This window comes from Myxocyprinus asiaticus, chromosome 40 (assembly GCF_019703515.2).
Source record: "Myxocyprinus asiaticus isolate MX2 ecotype Aquarium Trade chromosome 40, UBuf_Myxa_2, whole genome shotgun sequence".
Classification (NCBI taxonomy): domain Eukaryota; kingdom Metazoa; phylum Chordata; class Actinopteri; order Cypriniformes; family Catostomidae; genus Myxocyprinus; species Myxocyprinus asiaticus.
Window position 1 is genome coordinate 1,767,802 of NC_059383.1, and position 16,827 is coordinate 1,784,628.

At 38.9% G+C, this 16,827-nt stretch overlaps 1 protein-coding gene across 2 annotated transcripts in view; it reads left to right on the forward strand.

Annotated features, from left to right (window-relative positions):
• Nucleotides 1-16,381, forward strand: part of LOC127430650 (protein Jade-1-like) — a 110,293-nt gene extending 93,912 nt beyond the window's left edge. The window contains exon 13 of one of the 2 annotated variants that reach the window (XR_007895465.1): nucleotides 1,692-1,825. Coding sequence is in view for 1 of the 2 variants with exons in the window: in XM_051680576.1 (XP_051536536.1) it covers nucleotides 1,692-2,422 (731 nt within the window). In the remaining variant the exon portion in view is untranslated. Of the gene's footprint in view, nucleotides 1-1,691 lie in introns of both variants that reach the window. The other variant, XM_051680576.1, reaches the window with a different exon arrangement.
• Nucleotides 16,382-16,827: the final 446 nt, after the last annotated feature.

A 16,827-nucleotide genomic window follows, 5' to 3' on the forward strand; every position in this document is an offset into this window, starting at 1 on the left:
TCAGCGAGGACACCTACATTTCCTCAAAGGCAAATTAAAGCTAATAACTTAACGTTAATTAATGTATTGTTTCAGTTCTTAGAAGGCGATTTTCACAGCATCATAGTGAGTGTGCTACGATGTTATGAGCAGTTCTTTTCACATACACTAATATTATCAGGTGTGTAATCCCCATCAAATGATGCTTTTGTCTTTTCGAGTGACCAGTCTCCACAGTTTTCAATCAAATTACTGTGTAATTTGGCCACATAAGAATGTTATTTATTCAGTTTAGGATATGTACCTTTATAATACATCTGTCGGCATGTTTTTCATCCCTCATCTTCAGTAACTCTCAGTCATTAAAATGCTTCCACACAGCCGATTAAAGGTTATATTTTTTTTAGTGGATACGAGTCTGGTAGATGTAATTCCTCTGTTATATAGTTCATGTGTGGCCCTAGTTTCATGTGAATAGAAAGTTCACTCTGCAACACCTGGCAAAGCACTACACAGACACCATCTGAAACCATAGCAACAACTGCTCTCACCACCCAGGCACATAAATATATATACAGTATATAAATGATATTTTTGCCACGTGTAAATAAAACATTTCATGGTTTTTAACCATCAGTTCTAAATTCTTACGGTTAAATTAACCATGACATCTTTTAATCGTGGAGAATGTGTTTATATATGTATATATATATATATATTAGGCCTACATGTTTTTGTTTATATGCATTATCTGTACTATTTACAGTACAAGTATTCATATGTAGAACAAGTGCTAAAACGGCACCGGCTGTTCAGCGTTTTGTTTTGGTGGATGAGCACATTTTAACAAGAGTGAAGTCACACAGCTTCTTTATTCGAATAAATGTTTCTTTTGTTGTTTTTGATCAACAACTGACTTTAGAGATTAGAAAGGGTATTAAAAGAGACATTATTCAATGACAAATGGATTGCATAGATCTCAACTTTGAAAAATTACATGGAATGAGTCAAACCAAACTTTTACTCTTAACACGCAGTAAAAGATTATCTGTGCTGAACGTTGCCTATTAAAAGATCGGTCTTGGGATTTTAAGAATAAATATCAAGATTGTTCAAATAAACATCATGATTAATTGTGAAATCTATATTTTAACCCCTATTATTTTTTAAGTCATACATTTAGTTTTATCGGTTAAACAAAGCAAAATCCAATTCTTTTTGCGTACTTCCTGGCACCTACTTAATGTAAATGGGGTATGCATATTCCCAGCTGAGAATCACTGGTTTAAATGACAAGGGTAATGAAGTACACAAAACAGTTGTTACTTCATCTGAAGTCAGATATATCTTAAAATAAAGATTTCAGTAAGTGAGTCAGATGTTCATTCAGTGAAGGATTCATCATTCATTAAAAGATCTGGCTCACAAGAATCATTTGTTCATAAACTGGATAATACTAGTTAAGAAAAAAATTGCAATAGAAAGATGTGTTGTTTTGGCATTATTTCACTTTACACACTGTTTTTATCCCATCACATTCAATTCAGACTGCAAGCTCACAAATTTTACCGACTGCTGAACAGAGGTGCAAGAAAACTGGTATAACAAAAGTTTGAAGTAGACATTCCACTGTAGGTTCAGTTCCGTATTGAAAATGGATGTTCCTTCCTGAATGTACAGTATATCCACAGTGTCCACTGTCTCTTCCACAGGTTTCTCCAAATCATTCCCTCTGGACGGTTCCCTGTTTGACAGCTGGCTGGCTCAGTCTGTCCACATCAGCGCTGACAACATGTTGAGCCGCTGGTCAGGAGAGACCACCGACCCGTCATCCAGCCTGCTGTCAGACCAGCTGCTGCAAGGTGAGGAGAACCTGCTCAGCCTCATGATGGACCACTCCATTAAATCCACCTGGAAAACACCACAACTGGGCCGCAGGGCGAGGGGCCGCAGGAAGACCATCTCGCTTCCACAGACCACCATTAAAGACAAGATTCCAGCTGAGGGCCGGCGAGGAGAGCGATTGCGTCACCGCCACCGTCACGCACGCAGCGGCCAGGGCAAACATGACCCTCTGCAGCCTCCCTGCTCCAAAATGGACTCTTGCCACATTTCTGAGGATCGTGGCTCTTGGGATGCCGCTGTGAGCACCGGGGCTGCATCCTCAAGCCCCTACGCAGACATCGGTAAGAGCTCGCGGGCGGCATTGCGTGTGCGTCTGCCGAGACAGGGCAAGTCAGGCTTTAAAAGTCACATGACGGTGGTCTCACCACAGAACCGCACTGGGAACATCAGGTCTGCACTGGACACTGAAACGGACGGATATTTCTCAGATGTGGAACACAGTGACTCAGATTTGCTCTCCAATAGCCGAAAGTTGCGCTTGCCCCAGCTGCATGCAGGGAATGAGGACGTAGTTTGGCAAAGCGTACTGGCCTCCTAAAACTCAATCAAAACGCACACAGTGCTGGCATTGTTTTTGGATGCCGTGGTACCGTTGCTATAGTATGTACTTCATCAATAGGACATGCAGTTTTCTATATACATCAACTGAAATAGCTTGTGAAATTGTTTTGCTCTTATAGTTTGTAAGTCAGTTGCCTACATTTATGCAACCGTAACCATTTGCGCTTGACAAAACAAAACGATGCTCGGTTTGTGGAAATGAACACTCTATGGGATGTGTCCCCTCGTGAAGCAATAGGATCTGTCCTGGAATAGGGCTGATGATGTGGGCATTATGACAGTCTGCTTTTCAATGATTATGTTTGTCTGCAGAGAAAGTGACTCATTTTAAAATGATGTACAGAGAAAATATGATGCATCTTTAAAAGCACACATAGTGATGGGGGAATGTAGCACACATACCCGTCATGCGCACTGCTTCATTTGCATTGATGGAGACTAGACTAGACTAGACATACCAGTGCCAAGTGTACACTCCAGCCCAATACATACCAGACCACTGCAAGTGTGCAGCCCTTTAAGGCTTCATTCGCACCGCAAACCAAAGTGTGCAATTCTGATTGAAACACACTCCTTAAGCGACCCATTTGCTACTCTGACAGACTCTGTTGTACACTTCATCAGAGGTAAACAAATGGAGAGAGCAGTTTATGCGTAAAGACCGGCGTCAAATTGCACGTGGAATAATTATGAGACCTTCACCATCTTTATGGATGGAACTACTGTTTACAAACAAACGCTCCAAGGTTCGTTTAGCAATCTGTAATAGAGCGGCGTTAGATGATCACTTCATTGAAATTGAGCTGAAAATGACCAAAAAGTGTTGTTTGTAGAGTTTAAATACCCCGTTTCCCAAAGATTATGGGAGATTTGGGCTTCTTTAGATTTCAGATAGAATCAGTGGAACAGGGCAAACTCAGGATTTGGCATAAATTATGAAATCACACGGATCACCATCATTGTGATTGACTCTGCTCTATTAAGACCTGATTGTCCCGCAACTGCTTTTGGTAGATTTGAAAGACCATCCAACACTTTTTTAATTTCTAAAGCACAACCGCTGTGACAGATATGAGGCCAAATTAGACCACCATGGAAGCACGTTCTAATCCAATGAACGGGACCCCTTCTCGCCACCACCGCAGCACATACTGGCTGTTTGTGAGAGGATAAATAATGTAATACTACTAAAATAGGACTTTTATTATATTTGAATATAGAATACATCAAATATTATTCACTATGAGCAAAAATGAGTGCACTGAGTCAGCTCTAGACTTTACTGCATACTTCATATGATGTTTTATAGGCGTCATCTCCCGAATGACAAAAAAAACCCCACTTGATATCCGATCTGACCATTCAGACTGAGACATTCAAAAAATGTGATTTCATCATATTTCAAAGCACATACGCATGAGTTTTGGATCGAGTTTGTAGAAACTGGATTCTCTGAGCTTTCTGTTCACACTGAAAACAACTAAACAGATTTGAGTCGAATATGCTAAAAAAGAGAAGATATTTTTATGCCTGTGAACAAAGCCTTTTGCTTTCCTACATCATCTTCATGCCAAGAGTAAATGAAGTGCACCATTATGACAAATATTATATTAGATTGACGTAAAAATCACATGAACTGTTTGCACTGACACTGCAAAAAATCTGATACATATCACATTTATTTCTGCATATGAAAGTGACCAGATCTTAATTGAAAATGTCACACTGTCATTCAAAAACCAGATCTGTGTGACACATGAGGGAGAGAAATCAGATTTGGTTCACAATCAGCTGCGGTGTGAATTGAACCGATTTGGTTCCACTGGCTTTGGTTCAGAAAGAATCATTTACGTTCTCCAGTAAAGTCAGCGTGCCTTCTGTAGCTCCCCAGATCAAGGTCACAATCAGCTTGTTTAACTTATTCAATACATCGATGGCAATCAGAAATGAGCATCTGCTAGGTCAAAAAGCTCATTTAAAGTGTAGGGGTTTAATGCAGTGCCTAGGAAACCTTATAGAAATACAGCTTTTGCCATTTATGGACCCCAGATCCCAAGAGACCATAAACCAGCTTCAATTAATTCTTTGTTGAATTTTACAATTCCAAAGTATTGTTAGTCTTTGCTAATTAATATCTGGCTGGTGTAATGAATCAACCCATAGTGTTTATCTCAGGGTTACAGAGTAGAAGAGATGCAAATCATATGTAAGTCAAACGTATACATTCACAGACAGTGTTTCTTTAGCAAATGTTTATTTTCACGGCTACTGAGTGGCTTTGTCTCAGTACAATGACAAAGGTGGGTTTGATTTTCTATTTTTGTTTTTGATGATGCCAAAGAATATGAAGTGAGCATATGTTGTGCAGTGGATGTACTGTAAACACTCCTGGATGCATCATCAATCGGTTGTTTTTCATCAGAGGTTCAGTGATGTCTTTATTTTCATAAATGTTCTGTTTTTTAGGCACAAGCAACTGATATGTAACTTATTTGATGTAGTGTCAACCTTTATACACACGGAAAGGTTAGTTCACCCAAACATTATGGTCATTTTGTCGTTCCAAACAGTATGACTTTCTTCAGTGGAACACAAGAGGAAATGAAAGTAAAAGGCAACTAGCGGCTGTCAAGCTCCAAAAGAGAAAAAGAGCACCATACAAGTATCATAAAAGTAGTCCATAAGATTTGTGTCTTCTGAAGCCATACAATCACATTTTGTGAGAAACAGACAAAAACATTAATTGTTTTCCTCTGCACTGCAGCTCTCAAAATTAATTTGCGCATATTCAAACTTGACATGACTTGGCAAATTGTTTTTGTGATATTCTAATTTTGTCACATTAATTGTCAAATGTCAGCAAATAACATCTTGCATAAAACACAAAGGTGCCAAGTTGAGAATGAGATTTGAGAGCTTGTGGGTGAGGGCAAGATTTTCATTGAAATATTAAACATTGATTTAAAACTCAGACTGTTCCTCACGCAAATCTATTGCATGACTTGAGAGGAAGCCTTATGGACCTTAGTCAGGGGAGATGCTACATTTGTTTTGACGTGAATGAAAACAAGACTGTGAGTGATAGACGTACAGACTGTACAATGAGTTCCACTGTTGTGTACCTTTTTGTTGATTGTTGCAGGCACAACATTGGAAGTATGTCTTTCCAAAAAAACTTCGGACAACATGGGTGATGAAAATTAGACGATTATTAAATTTAATAGAAAAAAAAAAAAAATTGGGGGATTTTTTTCCCCCTTTTTTCCCAATTTGGAATGCCCCATTCCCAATGTACTTTTAAGTCCTAGTGGTCACGTAGTTATTCGCCTCAGTCCGGGTGGCGGAGGACAAATCCCAGCTGCCTCCGCGTCTGAGACCGTCAACCCACTCATCTTATCACGTGGCTTGTTGAGCACGTTGCCACGGAGACATAGCGCGTGTGGAGGCTTCACGGCATCCACCGCGGCAACCATGCTCAACTCACCACGTGCCCCACCAAGAACGAACCACATTATAGCGACCATGAGGAGGTTATCCCGTGTGACTCTACCCTCCCTAGCAGCTGGGCCAATTTGGTTGCTTAGGAGACCTGGCTGGAGTCACTCAGCACGCCCTGGGATTCGAACTAGCGAACTCCAGGGGTGATAGCCAGCGTCTTTACTACTGAGCTACCCAGGCCCCCAGTGGCATTAAACCTTAAGAGAGTACCTTAACCCAGTGAATAGCCTTGTTTTCATTTGCAGCAAATCAAATACACCCAAGTCTACCCAGACTAAAGCCTACGGTGCTTTTTGTATGCTTTCATTGGATGGAAAGAGCAGTGTGAACATTCTGCTAAACATCTTCTTTTGTGTATAGCATAAGAAAAAGTCATAGAGGTTTGGAGCAACATAAGGGTGAGTAAATGATGACAGAATTGTCTTTTTTGGCTGAACTATCCCTTTAAATTTCTTCACTCATCCAGCCGAATCAAGCGGCACTCGGACTCTTCATTCACTCTGTCTGAATTATACAGTCATCAGACAAACACTCTGTACATATCTCATGTATGGTAGCTGCTTCAATAAGGACTCATCATAGACGCTTCAGTATGCACCAAACGCAGACATGGATACTGTGCCTTTAGTGATCTAGTTTAAACCCATTTGCAAGGGTTCATGCTGCTTTCTCATGCCTAGTTGCCGTTTGTGTACCAAAACTAAAACTTATACTCAGATTACTGCTTGACCACTGTACATGTTCAGCTTTTGTCAAGTAATGTGTTTCTACCCACAAACCCTCAAACCCCTGCTGTACCGGAATAGAGTAACATAACAAAGTCTCTTTGTTAACACATGTATTTGTATAGAGCGCTAACAGCTCCAAACACAAAGGCTAACTAGTGCATTGTTAGTTTTTTGATCTCCACTTTTAGTTTTTCCCGGAATGTAGAGAGGCAGAATATCATGGAGATCTTTTCTGTGGGTTTGAGCACTGTGTTAAAACCGCAGCATGGGCTCAAGCTTGCGAGGAGATGTTTATTTATACCTTCTTTGGTCAAATGAGGTCAGTGACGGCGATTCATTCCTCTGCTGGAGTTGATTTTTCATTCCATAATTACAATTTCTGGGTCATATTTCACCCCACACTGAAAAGAAAAAAAGATATATATTTTAACCAACATTTTTCCGACTGATATAATTATTATGCATGCTGCTTTTATAATTACTGATAGACTACATGGAATATTCTTACTTTTAAAAAAAATTCATTTGTCAGACTGCATGACAATTTAAATGCAGTAAACAGCAAAAAGTCAATTTGCACGGTAATATGTGTGTGTGTGTGTGTGTATGTGTGTATATGTATATATATATTAGGGCTGTCAATTGATGAAAACATTTTTTTGAATTAATTACACGGTATGCCAATAAATTAATCGCAATTGATCGTATATATAAATATTTGCTTAGAAAGCCCCTCAAATAACAATAATTCAATAAATAATGATTAAATACTTATAAATAGTTATATTTAAATCATTATAAAAAATAATAATATAGATAATTAAAATACATTACATCATTGTGGCACATGAGTAAAGCATTACAAAAGATGGTAACACTTTACAATAAGGTTCCATTTGTTAACATTAATTAATAACATTAGTCAACATGAACTAACAATGCACAATACTTTTGCAGCTTTTATTAATCTTAATGTTAATTTCAGCATATACTAATACATTTCTCAAATCAAAAGTTGTGTTTGTTAACATTTAGTAAATGCATTATGAACTAACATGAACTTACAATCAACAATTGTATTTTTATTAACTAATATTAACAAAGATTAATGAATGCTGTAAACAATATATTGTTTGTTCATGATACCTAATGCATTAAATAATGTTAACAAACAGAACAATTCAAAAAGTGGCTTTAGTATGCAATATTTTGTTTATTTCCATATTATTGAACTTATGTCATCGCCTATCATTGACCTACAGTTCACACAATCCATTTTGCAATTGAATTTGTCAGTCAGTCCGAGATAGATTTATTATGAGGGCTTTTCTAAGGATGCAAAAATGCACACCTGCGTCAGACACTTTTGGAGCGTCTCGTTTGCGTCGCGTCATAAACATACCATTTGTTGGTCGCTGTGTCAAGTTAAACATAGTTTGAAGCTTAGGAAAACACTTCTTGAGATCCCTGCGTTCGTATTTGCGCTCCATCAAGCTGTGTTTGAACGCAAGAACGTGTTTTCATCTTGTTTTGTCTGCTGTCAGTGAGTGTGGTTTGTTCTCTGTATAACCATGTTGTCCAAACAGATGAAGTTTCGCTTACTGCCCCCAAATTCAAGCTTGAATTGATCAGATGGAAGGAATGTTCCTTATCACGGTCCGGGGACATGATTATTTGCGTTCATTTTTTTAACACGTTATTTTTTATATAATTAATCACACTGAATTAACGTGTTAAATTGACAGCCCTAATATATATATATAGTGCAGAAAGAAAATGAAGCCTATCTTTAAAAAATATTTTTTGCATTAATACATTATTTTCATGACAGTTAAACACATCCTCCCAAATTCTCATTAGAGTAATGCTTATAATACAGTTAGAAACAAAAGTGGGGTCAAATATGACCTGAATGTTTCTTGATGTTTTTTGTGAGATTCACTCAAATCTCTCAATAAATCTCAATGAACTTTAATCCGCTGGGACAGAAGCTCGGTTTACTTGTGTGCTGAGCTCCTGAACTGCTGTAGAAGCTCGTCAGGAAAGATCTTTACCTGCTCAAACATGCTTTTGTTGTCATATGAAAGTGGGTCTGGGTCCATTCTCTCTCCTGCCTGTTTAATATTCAATATCAGGTCCCTGTCACGAGCACTCTGGTGTTTTTGTTTTCTCGAAGGAGATCAGGGTCAGGAGTGGATGTAGAATCATCACGATATGATCACATGAATGTTGCAGGAGTTTCTCTTTATATATTCTTTGTTTCAAAGAATGTTGTGCCATTTGTTAATAGCAGAGAGAACTATTGAACAGAAAAAAGAAGAGCTATTTTAAATTATTTTAGGCTTTTGTTTAGCTATATTTATTTTCTTGTATTGGAAATCTTTATAGGAGTTTAAAAAAAGACAAGTATTTTTCATCAGGCAAAAAAACGTTTTTTTTTTTTTTTTTTTTTGTACATTTTCCATGTTAAGCAGTCGTTTAGAGCAATATAATGTTCATGTGACTGTATGTGCATGCTGTTTGTGATGCCTTAATCATTGCCAGCGCTCGGCTGTGTTCAACCAGTGCAGTCAATAAAGCTGTGCTTCACATCAAAACCAGACCTGTGCTACTGCTGTGTCACTGCACCACATACCCATGCACTTCGCACTTTTCAATTTTCAGACATTTTCATAATCTATTGCCGTGAAAATGAATAATCTGTTAATCGTTTATGTTAATACTGAAAAAAGCATGTGGAGGACTCCAAATAATATGTGCATGCAGCCTACTGTTTGAATATCATTTTACTTAATAAACTTTTTTTAAAAAGGGGGCCTGGGTAGCTCAGCGAGTAAAGACGCTGACTACCACCCCCTGGAGTCGCGAGTTCGAATCCAGGGCGTGCTGAGTGACTCCAGTCAGGTCTCCTAAGCAACCAAATTGGCCCAGTTGCAGAGGGTAGTGTCATATTGGGTTAACCTCCTCATGTTCGCTATAATGTGGTTTGCTCTCAGTGGGGTGCGTGGTGAGTTGTGCGTGGATGCCGCGGAGAATAGCGTGAAGCCTCCACGCGTTCAACAAGCCACGTGATAAGATGCGCGGATTGACAGTCTCAGACGCGGAGGCAACTGAGATACGTCCTCTGCCACTCGGATTGAGGCGAGTCAATACGCCACCATGAGGACTTAGAGCACATTGGGAATTTGGAATGAAAAATACATTTTGGAATTTTAAAAATAAAAATATATTTTAAAAAAGCAGGTATTGTCATTGTACTCTTAAAATATTCTTAGTTCAGAATCAGAATGTGCTTTATTGCCAAGTATGCTTACACGTACAAGGAATTTGTCTTGGTGACAGAAGCTTCCAATGCACAAACAATACAGCAACAAGACAGAGATAATAATAAAAAAATAAAAAATAAATGTAAAAAGTGAATAGAAAATATAGGTTAATAGAATATGCTCAGTGAATTTTAATACATCTAGGTAATGTTAAGTACAAATTTGTGAATTGTTTAATTACTGTTAATGAATTACTGTTAATAATAACTTGTATACAAGAATATTACTTGTATACATCATGTATTTGAGTTCAATAAAAATTCATGTTGTGGATCGTGGGATATTTTGGACCTTTGGACTTATTTGTTTATTTGAAATTAAGTCAAATAATAACGCGGCATAAACACAGTAGCTAACATAGCATACCGTTTCTCTGGTGCTGGAGAGATGTCAGCTGAATGTGCCTTTGTGCTTTCCCTTTTCACAGACGTAATTGTATGTTGGGATGAAACAAGGAGACTAGCAGATCAACAGTGCTTGTCATGTTGGACTTTAACACACTATCATGGTGTGTGCAGAAAACATTCATGTTCATTTATAGAGAAACTCTCCAACACTGTTTACATTGAGCTGATCTGTGCATTTCTGATCTGTTCGTCTGTGCGGTTCTTCTTCTGTGATGCGGATAAGACGTGACATGCAGCACACAAGCGGAGGGTGGCTGTATAGACAGCCTTGTCTGTTGGCATGATTACCAAACACATTTGTCCTGAAATTAATCAACAATCGATAAGCTTAATCTATCCAATTATTTATGGTGATTGATCGATTATCGATTAATCATTAACATCCCTACTTCACACATAACTGCAGTTTACACTAAAGCAGGACTTAAATGTGAATTGCAGCAGTAATCAACAAAATTATAATAAAATATAAATGTAACTGGAAGCAGCAATTATGGGACCAAGCACACCAGTGGCAACAATGGCAATAATCTTGCCTAAAATTATCACCAGAGATGGTATTATCAAGGTGGTTTAAAAGCCAAATGTAGAATTACTTGAAACAAAAATAAAATTGCTTGTAAATTGTGACCAATATGTGGCACTATCACCAAACTTATATAGTATTATCAGGTCATGGCTGGAAGTAAACATGAAAAGTTCATGTCAAAATGTTAAAGAATTGCTATTAGAGTCACGTAACGCAATGTGAACGGTAAGCTCTGCACACTTTGCTAATTTTAACACTTTTAATGACATAAACCAGTGAGATTTGATACACTCTGTTCCATAACTGTACTAGGAGGACAATATGTCAAAGAATTCAAAATCATCGGGCTCTGGAGACATTAAAAGACACTTACATGGGTCATGGGACGCCATGCAAGAAGCAGACGTGTGAACGACGAGCTCTGCGCACTTTGCTAAATTTTTTATTATTCTCATGTTATAATTTGGTGAAATTCGATACACCCAGTTACACATTTGCTCTTTGAGGTAAAACATGGCAAGCTTTTCCTGGGTCTGCTCGACATAACAGGCCACAAGCTGGAAATCGAGCGAGCTCACAGAGTGCCGGCTCACAGATCTGCTGAGGGAGAAAGGCCCCGATCTATCCTGGCCAAATTTCTGAGGTCATCCGATAAAGATCTCGTGTTGCGCCAGGCGAGGAGCAAAGGGAAGCTTTCTTGGAGGAATCATAATATTTTCTTGTTCCCGGACTTTGCGAGTTCGATAAGAGAGAAGCGCGATCGGTTCAAGGAATGCAAGAAACTCTTACATCGGCGAAAGATCTCGTTTGCTCTAATGTTTCCGGCCAAACGGAGAATATTTACGAAGAACGATCGTAAAGTCCCAATCAGGCAATGTCTTTTATTGAATCAATGGGTGAGTAAACCATTGGATGTTTCTCATATGAGTGGGTCTGACTCGCTGTACTTACTCTGGCTTTTGAGGAAGATGGGAGTCATTTTGGTTTCTTTTTGCGTTGGCTCCGCCTAGCGGCTGGAGTTTGTTTTGTGAATAACACTTTCCTTGTTTTTGCATTGATGAAAGATTACTTTTGCATTGAAGTTCCCGGCCAGTTTGAGAGTGGACACTACGGATGACTGCAAAATATCTACATGCTCACACAAAGGATGTCTTTTATAAAATTGACGGAGTAAGTCACGGTATATACTTTTATGCGGCCTCCGAGTGAATTGACTTGACCATCCGGGGAACCGGGATGTCGGTTTTGTTTCTTTTTGTGTTGGCTCCGCCTAGCGGCTGGAACTTGTGCCATTTACGGGGCACTGGAATGATTACGTCATCTGCTGAATTCATACCAGCTGGCTCACTGAACATTTGTTTGTCTATCCGTGAAACTGAATGGTTTTATATCAGCTGAAATTTGTTTTGTGGAGGATCACACCTTTAAAACAATTCTGTGAATTAATCTACATGTTGTGTGTTCATTCTTCCTGTTGACTGGGGGTTATTTTACAAAGTATTTTCTGTTATGTAATTTTGCTTCACAAATTTGTGAGGCAAAATTTAGCAATCCGATGGCAAAGTTGTCGTGGGGGCTCATGGGCGTTCATGGACCTTTTGAGTTTAGAGAGATTGTCGCTGGTTGGCGCTTTCATGCGCGGGGTTAATGTGCACGTTTTTCTGTTTGTTTTGTTCGGGGGGAAGTTCGGGGGTTGATTGTTTCACTAATGGGGAATGTGGTCTGTATAATTTTGTTTTTGACACACAGTTTTTTTTTTTTTTTTTTTATTATATCAATATGTCAGTTGTTAATATGAGTGTACTATCTCTCTCCACATGGAATGTAAATGGGTTGGGGCACCCCATAAAAAGAAGGAAGTTATTACTTTTCTTAAATGTAAGAAATATGATATAGTGTTTCTTCAAGAAACACATCTCTCCCCGCAGGAAGCTGAAAAATTTGGTAAGATATGGGGTGGACATGCTTTCTTTAGTGTTGGCTCAAGTAAGAGCAAGGGAGTCATTATATTGTTAAATAAACATTTACAATTCAGATTAAAGATAAATTAGGAAGAGTCATTATTGTTTTAGCTGAAATTCAAGGGCAAAGGTTGATTTTGGCTAATATTTATGCGCCTAACGCTGATGATCAGGGCTTTTTTATAGATCTTGAAGGGATGTTGCAAACCGCTGGCACCCCTCAATAATATTGGGAGGAGACTTTAATCTTTTGATGGATTCAGTCCTTGATGAAGCAAAAGTGTGTAAGGGGGCCCTAGAGCAACCTTGACGCTTCACAGGATGTGTAAAAATATTGGTCTTACAGATATTTGGAGACTTTTGAACCCATCTGGTAGGGACTATACATTTTTTTTCATCAGTCCATAAAATTTATTCTAGAATAGTTTTTTCTTTTTTTTTTATATCCAAGTCCCTCATTTTATTTGTTGTGGATTGCTCAATTGGAAACATTTTAGTCTCAGATCACGCCCTGGTGAGTTTAGAGGTGGTGCCACATACGGAGAAAAAGAAATCATATAGTTGGCGCCTTAATGTGGAAATCCTGATTTCCAACAAATGCCAAAGGCTGAAATCAGTGTTTATATGGAGACCAATTGGTCCTCAGTATCCACTGTGGGCGTGGCTTGGGAGGCACTTAAGGCGGTTCTTAGGGGTCGAATCATACAGTATACCTCATTCATCAAAAAATCCAAAGCACGAGAACTCGTGGTGTTGGAAGGAAATATTAAAAATGCCGAAGCAGAGCTGAAGCACCATTTGTCATCCGATGGCCTCAGAGAATTGACTCGATTGAAATACGGATATAATACTATTTTGTCGCGGAAAGTGGAGTTTTGGTTATTCAGGGCAAGACAGTCATACTTTGAGTCGGGTGACAAAGCAGGAAAACTTTTGGCTAGATATATAAAGCAGAGAGAGTCTTTTTCTACCATTCCCTCAGTGAAATCTGCTGGTGGTGAAATATTTACCTTGGCCATTGATATTAATAATGCTTTTAAAGAATTCTACTTTGATCTCTATAGATCAAACTACGTGTTCGTCTACTGATGAAGATATTAGAAACTTTGTGGAACCATTAGATCTCCCTAAACTGACGACTGAGCCAACCATGACACAAGCCCGGATCAGTCTGATTCTTAAAAAGGACAAAGATCCAAGCGAGTGTAAAAGTTACCGTCCAATTTCCCTGATCCAGTTAGATGTAAAAATGTTGTCAAAAATTCTGGCTAATCGATTAAGTAAAGTTATGACATCTCTTATACATATAGATCAGGTGGGGTTTATTCGGGGCCGTAGCTCTTCTGATAACATTAGGCGTCTCATCAATATCATGTGGTCAGTAGCGAATGAACAATCTCCGGTCGCTGCCATCTCACTTGACGCCGAAAAGGCATTTGATATGGTAGAATGGGATTATCTTTTTAAGGTTTTGGAAATGTACGGGTTCGGGAGTACTAATGGATGGATTAAGTTACTTTATAGACACCCAGTAGCGGCGGTACAAACAAATGGACTAATTTCAGATTATTTTATTCTGGATAGGGGCACCCGGCAGGGTTGCCCTCTTTCCCCATTATTGTTCTGTCTTGCCCTGGAACCATTAGCAACCACGACAAGAAAGGAGGATGATTTTCCAGGGGTGGTGGCAGGAGGTATGGCGCATAAACTCTTGCTTTACGCAGATGATATTTTATTATTTGTCTCTGACCCCAGTAGATCTATGCCTTGCCTCCACAGAATTATTAATTCCTTTTCTAAGTTTTCAGGATATAGTCAATTGGTCTAAATCCGAAGCTTTGGCTCTGACAGCGTACTGCCCAGAAACAGCTTTCCAGCCGGGTGCTTTCCAGTGGCCCAAACAGGGCATTAAGTGTTTGGGGATTTTATTCCCAGCAAATTTGTCTGATTTAGTCAGAGTTAATTTTGATCCCTTAATAAAACGGTTTTCGAGCGATGTGGGCAGGTGGGCTTCATTACATTTATCTATGATTGGGAAAGTTAATGTTATTCAAATAAATTGAATTCCAAAATTCAATTACTTACTGCAGTCTCTCCCTGTAGATGTCCCCCTCTCTTATTTCAAGCAATCTGATAGCATAGCAAAGTCTTTCATTTGGAATGGTAAGCGTCCTATATTACATTTCAATAAGTTACATAGGCCGATTGACAAAGGTGGACTAGGCCTACCCAAGATTTTATTTTATTATTATGCATTCGGTCTCAGACATTTGGCTCATTGGTCGCTTCCACCTGAGAGAGCCCCTCCCTGGTTCTGTATAGAACAGGAAGTTCTTGCCCCTATTTCGCCACTGCAGAGCCTTTCTATCAAATTAATCGGAGAAGCTAAGTTACATCCCGTTATCTCACACTTGAACTCGGTATGGACAAAAGTGTCCAGAGTGTTTAATTCTGAAATTTTTTTCAATGTTGCCTCGAGCATATGGCTGAACCCAAAATTATGTATGAATAAATCCTCTTTCTGCTGGTCAGAGTGCATTATGAGGGGGTTACTACACTCGGTGACCTATATGAGAGTGGAGTGTTGAGATCCTTTGAAAATTTGGTTCAACATTTTGGGATTCCCAGATCTCAGTTTTTTACAGCTGCGCCACCTGCTCTGTACTATTTTTGGGAGTAGCATACAACCCCCTAAAGCTGCAGACACTCTGGGAGTGGTGATTACTGCTTTTGGAAAAGGTCATGAGGCATCAGTGTATTGCTCCCTGCTAATTCAGAGTCTGGAGGATGGAGCTTTAACTTCTTTCAAGAGATTATGGGAGAAAGATTTAAACTTGGTATTGGAGGAGGGAGTGTGGGCTAGGATTCTAAAAAACGTCAAGCCTGCATCTAAAGATAATGCCTTATGCAATTCAAGATTTTACATCGATTCTGTTGGACCCCCTCTAGATTGTATAGGCTTGGTCTTAAAGACACCTACCTGCTGGCTATGCCAATCAGAAGATGGAGACACAACCCATGTTTTTTGGTGGTGTGTTAAGATCCAAGAATTTTGGTTGAAGGTTCAGAGTTTTATGTGTGACGTATTGGGCACTCAGATTTCATTTTGCCCCATACTCAGTACTTTAGGCGATGTGGCGGTCATCAATATAGGGAATAAACACATAAAAAATTGGGTCCTAACCAGTGTCATGATTGCCAGACAAACTGTTTTAAGGGGATGGTAGTCGGCTGGAGTGCCCCCATTTCAGGAGTGGTGCTCGGAGATGGGTAGGGTGGCGGCTTTCGTAGAAGGGTCATCTAGAAGACTGGGGAATTTGGACTCATTTGTGGGGAAATGGGGCAAATATTTGGCATGTTTGGAGGGCTCTCGGTGAGGGGTAGTGGAGAGAGAGGTGTAGTTGTTAATGTGTGTGATTATTATATATATATATAATTTATTTATTTTGTGTGTGTGTATACTCATATGTGACCACAGGAATGTTTGTTGAGGGTCAGGGTGGGGGTGGGGTTGGGGATTGGGAGGGGGAGGGGTAATAGTGGGGGTTAAATATTGATTCTGTGTATATATGTTTTGCTTTTCTTTGTTTAATGTATGAATCAATAAAAAATGTTAATCACAAAAAAAGAAGCTTCAAAATAAAGTTTATTTGAATTTGGTGATAAGATTTACATGGTTTACAAGCTGAAAATAAAAATAAATCACAAAACAGTCAAAAACATGTTTTAGTCTAAAATCACATTTCTACATAATCAGCCCATTATGACTTCTGACTCAACATGATAGAACGTGTCACATTTAAAACAACCCCATAAATTCATAAACAAATCTTACCTTTTAGGATTTAAGACAACTGTGATGTTATCCTAATTTTAAGATGTTATTTACAATGATTTTTAAGAAAAAAAATTGAGAATTTGAATGCTGCTTAT